This window comes from Theobroma cacao, chromosome 3, assembly GCF_000208745.1.
Source record: "Theobroma cacao cultivar B97-61/B2 chromosome 3, Criollo_cocoa_genome_V2, whole genome shotgun sequence".
In the NCBI taxonomy this organism is placed as follows: Eukaryota; Viridiplantae; Streptophyta; class Magnoliopsida; order Malvales; family Malvaceae; genus Theobroma; species Theobroma cacao.
The window spans coordinates 3,301,201-3,311,078 of record NC_030852.1 but is presented as its reverse complement, the minus strand read 5'-3'; the positions used below and the strand labels follow the sequence as shown (position 1 = coordinate 3,311,078).

The window sequence follows — 9,878 nt, the reverse complement described above, 5'->3', positions numbered from 1 at the left end:
ATAAATGATACATCATCTTAAATGATTTTAAGGAATATCCCATTGTTTCTTAATATGTTTTAACTTAAGAAAATCCTTAGTGAAGGTAGTATGAAGTTTCAAAAAATTGGATTTTCTAATTTCATTAAAGAGTTGAGAATAAGTTTCAAGATTAAAATGATAAAGATATATATAGAGTAGATACTATACCGAATTCTATATCTTATCGGGATATTGCAGGATGAAGGATTGAATTACATTTTATGATTGAATATTGAAGGTTAAGTCAAACTTCATTGACTCTTCTTAACGTTTAGGTGATTATGATACATTGTTAAATGTCAATTATGATTTATAAATGTAAACTAACCAATTTGGGAATTGATGGTGGACGCAAAAAAGTATGATTCTTCTAATTCTAAACAGTTTAGGATTATAGTTCATATTTGTTGTCAGTATGTTAGGAATTTAATAACTCACATATGTAAAAGAATGTTAAAATGAGAAAGTAAAATGGAGAATTAAGGTGGACTTAATAGCAAAGAAGTTTGGAACCTCAAAGATTTAATTAAAAAGGTTCAATTAAATTAAGATCATTTTATAAATGGCATAAAAATTGTGCTAAACTTACTAAGATTAAGACTACTTATAAATATATTGCTTATGCTACACATTATAAGACAATTGAGAGGGAAGCAAGATAGAAAAGAGAAAGAAGAGCATTCGGCTTATACCCAAAAACCCTAGATTTTGATACCTATTTTAAACCTCGTGAATAATTGACTCCTCTTCTTCTTCTTCTTCTTTTTACTTTGAGTTTTTGGAAATCTCTTGAGACTTTTATAAATTAATACTCTTAGGATTATGAAAATTTATTAATTAATCGATATTTTATTAATCGATAAATTAATAATTGATTAATTTATACATTAATTAATAAAAAATTAATTTATCAAGGTATTCTTTATTTTTTATTAAAACATTAAACTTAATACATGTATTGCGTATTGTGATTATACGAATATTAACTAATTACTGAATTATGAATTATCATTATTAATGACAAGCAAATTATTGAGAACATTATAAGAAATGACAAAAAAGATGAAATTGAAGACGATAGTTTTGTTCTAAAACTGTCATATTGCATAATTTTCTCTTCCAATATATTAAGAAAAGTTAGAGATGAGGTTCAAGAAGACATCAGTGTCAAGAAAAAAACAAATAACATTGAAGTTATATTTTACAAAGATCTCTTAATTAAATCATTATATATATAATTTTTACGTATAAGGAGATTACTAATTTATATATCAAGTGAGACTTATGTATTTTTTTTAAATGTATTATTTTATAAATTTAACGAATTATTAATTTATCACGTTGGCCCTAAGTCGAAACCAACTAAAAATATTATTTAATCGATATTATTAATTTATTAAAGATTAATCTATAAAAAATTACTGTAAATAATTAGACATCTTGCATTTGTGATAACCTTTACTTGTGGTAGTGAAGGATTTCAATACCAAGCATTTATTGGCCTTGTGCTTTTCAACATCTAAGGCCATTGAGGCATAATAATCTTCTTCCTTTTAGTTAGGGATTTTATATTAAACAATCGAAAATGGACCTTGCTAATTGGAAAAGTTTTAAATTTTTGTTGCCTTGTTGGTATCAAATTTAGTTAATTTTTTTATTAGTAAAATGAAGAAATGTTCGAGAATATTTAACAATCCAAGCATGTGAAGTTAAATGAGACAAAACGACAATAAGTATCTCAAAATAATCAAATAATATCATTAACTATTGTGCACTTGATTCCTCTTGTGTCTAAGGATTAATTATGGGATTTGTTTTACAACCTTGATTATTTTGTATATTGGAAAATAATATGTTAAAGGAAAAGAAAGTTATGGTTCTAAATTTGGCAACTCCTTGGGTAGGACAAAACTTTGTTCAATGTAGTTGCCTTGTTAGTATCAAAATATGGACTCTTAATTCTTATTAGTAAAATTACCAAGTGTTTTATAATAGACATAACATTTAAAAAAAGGTTTTTAATTATTCAAAATAGACTAATGGATTATTAACTATTGTTAGTTAAAATGTCACTTATTATTTTATGCTACACAATATTAATGTGGTATGCTGACATGTTATAATCAATGATGACATAACATATTGCCATGTCATAATTGATAACATGATTAACATGTTCATGTGATATTTAACAATTAATTATAAGAATTTGAGAAGATCAACTAAATGAACTATAAGTTCGGTTAATAAGTGCCTTTTAAGATTTTGTTTTCTTTTAGAATTGAGACAAAGGGATTCAAATTTTACTTTTTAAGTAGGGAGATTATATCATAATTAATAAGTTAAATTTTCAGGCGTGTCTTTTAAGGTCTTATTTAAGATTAATTAAAATACTATTTTTATTTGATGAATTCTAATGCATTGAATTAATTAAATATTAATTTAATAAGAATCTTAAAAGAGAATCTTATATTTTTTGTAGGGTAAAATACCTGACTTTCTTAAGTTTTGATCGAAATTATTTAGAGGCCTGTTAGTTTTCGAAATAGACAGTCCACACTAAAATTGCAAATATCGTTAACAGAAATAATAAAAAGACTAAAATGCTCTTTTTTTTATTAATTTAAAAATTTATTATTATATTTTAAAAAATTTTTAAAAAAATTGATGCTCCCCAACTCTTCAAGATAGAGGAGTACTAATCGGTGCTCCCGAAAGGAAGGGATCACTAGATCATGCTTCCCAAAGGAGCTTTGGTGCTCCCCAATGGGAAGCTTTTTTTTTTTTTTTAAATTTTTAATTGATAAAAAATAATAAAAAAACTTATATAATTATAATTATAAAAATTAATCAATGATAAAATTATCTTTCTATCCTTGTTACATCAATAAATTGATGAAAATATTAATGATTTACTAATAGTTAAACCTACGTATCGAGTGAACAATATATTTTTTAGACTGAATGCTTATTTAAAAAACTAATAAATCTGAATATAATTTTGATTAAAACTTAAAAAAATTAAACTATTTTACTTTTTCTTCTAACATGGCCCATGAGATTGTGCTGTTAGAGTTTTTTGTAATTATAAAATTAAAAAAGAGCAATTAATGATATTTGATTGTAAAATATTAAGAATAAATTTTCGTGGATAAAAAGTAAATGGTTTTTTAACTCCATTTTTAAAAAAATTAAAGAAGATAAATTTATTAAAATTGATTTTCAGTTGTAATATAATAGAAAAAAACTTGATATCATTTGGATTCAGAAAATCCGCCAAAAGGCTTGGGCATTCTATTTCTTTATACAGTGAAAAAGATAGAAGCAAGGTACTGACTGGGTAAGGGGGGAAGGCATCCATTTATCGTCATTTGTCATTTATTGTCATTTGTCCTTTTCAGGCAGGTACAATAATTTTCTTTCATACTGATGAATATAGAGAACCTGTCGAGAAGATTTTGTTGTTACGTGAGCTTTCACTTTTCCTCATGTTATTGGGTTTTTCGGACAGTAGTTAATAAGTTTGTTTGCCTGTCTGACCCTCCAAGATTGAAGATCGAAGATTGAGAAATATCATGGAAGAAGACAAGCTGGACTACCTACTGGTTCCACTGGGGCTACTGCTGCTTGCTGCCTATCACGTTTGGCTTCTATTTACCGTTCTCAAGCATCCTACAAGAACTGTCATCGGCTTAAATGCTGAGTCTCGTCACCAATGGGTTTTCGCCATGATGACTGTGAGTCCTCTCTTTCTCTTTTCATTTTTCCCCCATGACCTGTGCGAGTATATTTGAGCTTTGGGTGCTTTTGCTATGGATAAAAGTCCTGCTAGGGATGATGTTAGTATTGTAGGATGTAGAGATTGTGACTCATCTCTTAGGGAGTTTTCTGACTTGAGGGAGTGAAGTATTCGACTTTTGAATTGAAGGTGGACAGATCTGTTGCATACAAATCTCAGAATGAAAACGATGTAGTAGCTTCTTGCCTTTGAATTTCTTGTTTGGGTTTCACAAAAACAGGAGAAGAAAGTAACCAGAGGAAAGAAAAAGATTTGTTACTGTTATGTTGTTCTACATCTCGCCCTTTATGTAGCAAAAAAGTGCTAATGTTAACTTTTTATATACAATTGGTAATACACTCATTAATCATCATAAGGGTTTTGCCTTTACCTCCTTTTCCCTGTAATTGGGGAATTGAAAAACATTGCCTGCTAAATTTTTAAGGAAAAGGAATAATACTGGTTTCTTTCTAAATTGCATCATTTCTGTTATCCTCAAGACTAAGCTTATGCCTGTAATGTGATTATCCACAGTGCTGTACAATTTCCGTGGTGCTTGTGGATGGAAGAAAATCATGCTTTCTTCCCTGATTGATTGGAGACAGCTATAATGAATAGCTAGGATTTCTAATTATCTTCACAAGGGGAAGTAGAATTTAATTTTTTCTCTCGGATAGGACTAGAGATTATATCTAGCTGTGATAAGAATGTTTGGCTGAAACTCAACAAAATACTTCTTTGCATGTTTAATTTCTGAATGAATCAAGGTAACAGTGTTCCATGAAGCTGATTTGGATTTATTAAATTGAATAAAGTGTTAACCTTTCGATAATTGATACAAAGTATCTTTATTAAGCATAGTAGCAGAGCTGCATAACTTGAAGTGGAGTGAGGTGCAGTGGCAAAGCATTTTCTTCAGGATTGTTTTCCATTAATTTTTGTTTGCTTAGAAAAAAAAAAAAATTCCTGTATATATGGGCTTCTATGAATATTAAATTATAATATTTCATGAGCTATTCTGAGCATATCTTGTTGCCATGATGTTCAATGTTTTGATTCTCATCAAGCAAGTGAGGATCTATCTTGTCTATACATTTTCCTTTTGTCTCTGAAAATATTAATTTCCTGTGTATATGTTCTACCATCCCAATATCATATTAGAATGCTTCATGAGCTATCCTGAGCATATCTTTTTGTATTCTCTTCTATGTTCTTGAATTGTGTCTTATCTCAGGTTTTGATTCTTATCAAGAAAACATTTTGTCTCAGCATATGAGGATAAATTTTCTTTAGCACTCTGCTGCTTATAAAGCCTGAGGTCATTGCATAGTTCTTAGTAAGCTTCATCTTTTGCAATCTAAATTGTGTCATCAGGTCTCTCATTTCAGGTCTAAGTTGGGATCCAAAGGTACAATCTCAAAAAAATGATTAGTAGGATTCTGTTTTTTATTAGGTTCAATGTGGCTGATTATTTCTAGTGTCCCTTGATTTCTTTCACCAAATTTGGTGAGAGCTTGATGAGCCAATGACTGGTTATGCATATTGTCTATTTCCTTCTCTTGGCTTGATTTTGTATAATTGATGGTTTTCATATATTTGCTGCCCTCTCATTAAGCTGGCTTGATTATGATGTTGGTTGCCCTTAAACTGCTTTGTGATTTAAATAGAAGTCAGAAGAAGAAACTGCAAGGACTCTTTTTTGTATTTTCCCACCTGTTCTGGTTGTTGTTCGTTAATCATTATTGAGCCCATCCATGGGTAATAAAGGCTACACAATACATCTGAATATTGAAGGGAATGGGATTGTTATTAGGATATATTTCTTAACATGCCATTTCAATTCGATATAATTTTCTACGAGTTGAAGCAACTGAAGGGCCAACCATATACCTTGTTGAGAGTAACAGGGAACTATTTAGGTTTTTCTCTATGTAAAGATCGTGTTAGAAACTATATTTTGTTTGGTTATTACTTTTGCTACTTACATTTTTGCTACCTTAAAAGTTTTTAAAAAGTAAAGCAAATGATAAAGAGTGTAAATGAATGTGATTAAAAAGGAGAAATTACAAATGATTAAAAATGTAACAAACTTTAAAAAATAATTGTTCCATATAAAAGTAGCACAATGCCTTTTGTCAGTCATAAAAATAAAAATGTTTATTTTTGCTTATTCAATATATTTTACGCTTTTGTATCCAAACAAACTTTTTGTTGCTTCTAGAGGCAAAAAACAAGTAGCAAAACTGAGGAACGTATGGAGACTAAAAAAGTGAGGGTGGATAGAGAAAAATAATACCTGATGTTGATGCAATTAATGCTTTTGTTTCATGAATGAAATAATCAGTAATTCTGAGCTGCTTTAAGAAAGTCTAGATCCTTGGGAGATTGTGGAAACAGACAGCTCTGAAATCAAAAAATGCCTTTTGTTTTCTCTATTCTAATGAGCTTCAAATGATGGTTTGTAGTTCTTTGTTAAAAGAATGCAGCATCCATGTCTGGTCTGAATTTGTGCAATAATAAAATGCAACATAATGAGCATATTGTGTAGGCATTTGTCTGTGGTTTTGGAGCATTAGGAATGTCCTTTTGGGATATTCAGTTTGTTATAGGTAAAGGTGGCAATTGGCGGGTTGGGTTGGGTCACTTTGGGCGAAGTAATTTGGATTGTTTTTGGGTTCAGGTCATCTTCAGTGTGGGTCATTTCAAATTCAGGTGGGTCATTTCAAATTCAGGTCATTCTGACACTTGAGTTATTCGGGTTCGGGTATTTCGGGTGCAAGTTGTTAACTTTTAAAGTAAAATCAATTTAAAGTCAGGTTATTTTGGGTGAGACTTTCAAGTTGTTTGGGTTTGGGTCAATTTGGGTTCAAGCTGGGCAAGTTTGGCTTGTTGACTCTTCGTAATCAAATCAGATTGGATTGGCTTTTGTTTCGGATGGGTCTGGCGGGTTTTTGTGGATTTGGTTCAGTTTTGCCAACTCTAGCTATAGATTCCCTTTTTTGACATGCACCATCTGGAGATATTCCTTTTAGGACTCAATATCTGCAATAACAAAGTACTACAACAGGGGAATTTGCTTTTATTGACATTCCGGAATATAATTCTCAAACAGAAAATAGATATGTCCTTTGGAACTCAATGAATGTGAAGGAGTGAAAGACAGAAAGAGGAATTAGGCTGACTGGTAAAAACTTATTGGTAGAACTGGAAGAGAACTGCTATCTGTGAAGATCTGCTGCACAGAATGTGGCCTAATTTGATTTTAAATTAACGAAGTTAGTATTTTGAATTAGATATAGGCATAAGGACATCTCAAGTAATGAAATGTGAAAAGACTGCAGAATTCTTGTTTTACTTACTTTTACTGATGAGGAGGACTATTTCACCTGATTGCCAACATTTTTGATGGGAATCTGGGGTGGGGTGGGATTTGGTTTTTTAATTATTCTAAAGAAATAAAACTGCCATTGGGGGTACAAGAATTTATTCTTAATAGTATCTATTGCAGAAGCATTTTCTATTTATCTAGCTTGTCAGTGTACTTGTTCCCTAACAAAAGGAGATACTTAACTTCTACACTTGTGTCTAGAATGGTCATTCTAAGCATGACATTGACCTCCTCTTTGATGTTTCAGGATCCCTTGAAAAATGGTGTTTTGGCAGTACAAACAATACGCAACAACATAATGGCATCTACACTTTTGGCAACAATAGCAATCACTCTTAGTTCACTGATTAGTGTTTTTGTTAGCAGCAGCTCAGATTCTGGCAATGCAACTCTACAAATAGTTTATGGCAATAAGAGTCCTCTACTCTCTTCAATCAAGTATTTTTCCATCTTGCTGTGTTTCCTTGTTGCCTTTCTTTGCAATGTGCAGTCTATTAGATACTATGCCCATGTAAGCTTCTTGGCTACTCTCCCTTCATCAAGAGACAATATGGAAACTGTTGAGTATGTTGCAAGAAACTTAAATAGAGGAAGTTATTTCTGGTCGCTTGGACTTCGAGCCTTTTACTTATCCTTCCCTCTATTGCTTTGGATCTTTGGGCCCATACCCATGTTTTTGTGCTGCTGCATGATGTCTTTTCTTCTCTATTTCTTGGACACAACAAGCAATTTCACACGTGATCTTCACCGTCGCTCATTCAAAGAGGACATGTTGAAAGGTGTTGATCTGGAATCGACTGGTCCATTATCGTAAGTTCTGTTGAAACTTTAATATTTTTAAATGGTATTGTAGCCAAGTGTATTTTCAAGAAAATCAGTTTCATACACATGGTTAAACTCTTGGTGACGTATCCCCGAAATATGTTTGTGTCCTCTTGAGGATCAATTTCCTTGTTGATAACTGGCATTCATGTTTATAATTGTTTACTTATGGATATGGGGTGCTTAATGTTGCCTTGAAGAGCAAAAGTTGAGAGTTAAGAGTTAATTTTGAAATCTATAATTGCTATTTAGTGGAATACATTAGCTTTTTTAATTTTATTAGCTTTAAAGTATTGTTAATGGTATGGAGAATAGATTGAATGTATGATAACAGAGGGCTGAGCTAAAATAATGTGATTTTCTTTTTCTAAAATATTTTTCCGCATTCCTGTGAATATTGTTAAGCATATGAGCATTCCTGAACTATTCACTTATTAGTATATATTCTTCCTTTTTAACATTGATGAGATTAGATGTACAAGCCTATGCGAGGTGAGATTGAACCTGGAACTTGAAGGTTCCAAGGGTGCCTGCTTGCCTTTGAGACAAGGCCTCATTGGCTATTAGTATATGAATTCCATTTTATTTCTTATAGCACTTTTCCATTCTAAACAAATTCTGCACTGTTTTGTATTATTATTGCAATTAAGCTACCTTCATGTGAAGGATCTATATGATGATTCCCACTTGTCATGAAGATGCAAGCTAGCTTTCACATTCCCTAACATGCAGTCCAATAATGAGAGAAGTATCAGTGTTGAGCTTCAAAAGTTCCAGGTTTTAATTATATCATAAGCACTGGATAAGCACAACATTTTGCTTGGTATATATTTGTAGCTTAAAACATTTTAAGTTGAGTACCTCCAGTAATAGATGGGGTTGTAGTTGATGTTTACTCTTTCTAGACTTGTACTTTATCCTTTTCTCTTTTATCTGTAAGTATTTACTGTTGTTTATTCTTATTTTAATTTATTGATGTATTAACATATGTGGAATCATGCATGTGCAAATGAGGATAGAGAATTTGAATTTGAGACTTCTTAGGGTTGCTCCTGGCCTTGTTTACTGGTCCTTTCTGAATACCATGTATATTTCTGGTCCTTATGTTTTGCTCATAAATCTCTCTCAAGAACTTTGTTCTTCATTCCCAGGGAGAAAATTCCTTTTGGAGTATCCAACCTTTATTGCCCTCTACTACATGCTGACACCAATTTTTCGTGAATCTCAAATCTCCCTAATCAAGAGTGTAGAAGATGCCTACTCCACGATTTAATGGTAATTCTTCAGGATCTATCAAAGTAGACATACTATTAGTTTTTGGTAGAACTAGAGTTCTTGAAGATTGATTCAAACCGTAGTCACTAAGGTGGTATTTAGGATTGTTAATACCACATTAGAAAATCAGTAGTTCCAAAAGTTAATGTTGAATTGGTTTGATTCTTTGATGAGGATGGGAGCTCTACGAAAGTCGAGGTTCCTCCTACATCATCAGCAGCACAGGAGCACATTATTTTGCTTCAAAATATTCCTAGCTTGAAATATTATTACCTGAGTACCTCCATTTCTAGATGGGGTTGTAGTTGTTGTTTGCTATTCCTAGACTTGTTCTTATTCCTTCTTCTCTTTCTCTCATTCTCTTATTATTCCTACCCTGTTTTCTGCGTGTGCATGCAGACATGAGGATAGGGAGATTTAAACTTAAGATCTCCATAGAAATGCTCTTAGACTTGGTTTACTCGCCTCTTCTGAACACCACATCTATTTCTGATCCTTGTGTTTTGCTCAAAATGGTTTCTCTCAAGAACCTCCTTCATACGCAAGGAGAAACTTTTGTCTGAAGAATTCAACCTTTAGCTGCCCTCTACCATG

General features: G+C 31.7%; 1 protein-coding gene across 4 annotated transcripts; it reads left to right on the top strand.

The window, feature by feature from the left end:
* On the top strand, positions 3,335-9,602 carry LOC18604223. 4 transcript variants are annotated; one of them, XM_018118579.1, is made up of 4 exons: positions 3,335-3,426; positions 3,570-3,758; positions 7,435-7,997; positions 8,483-8,667. In XM_018118579.1, exons 2-4 carry the CDS (start codon positions 3,597-3,599, stop codon positions 8,574-8,576), a joined length of 819 nt encoding a protein of 272 aa, XP_017974068.1. In that variant the 5' UTR covers positions 3,335-3,426; positions 3,570-3,596; the 3' UTR covers positions 8,577-8,667. The 4 variants fall into 4 exon arrangements, with proteins under 4 accessions (XP_017974068.1, XP_007036646.1, XP_017974069.1 ...); XM_007036584.2 differs by lacking the exons at positions 3,335-3,426; positions 8,483-8,667 and adding an exon at positions 9,161-9,602 and having other exon boundaries at positions 3,433-3,758; XM_018118580.1 differs by lacking the exons at positions 3,335-3,426; positions 8,483-8,667 and adding an exon at positions 8,676-8,904 and having other exon boundaries at positions 3,433-3,758.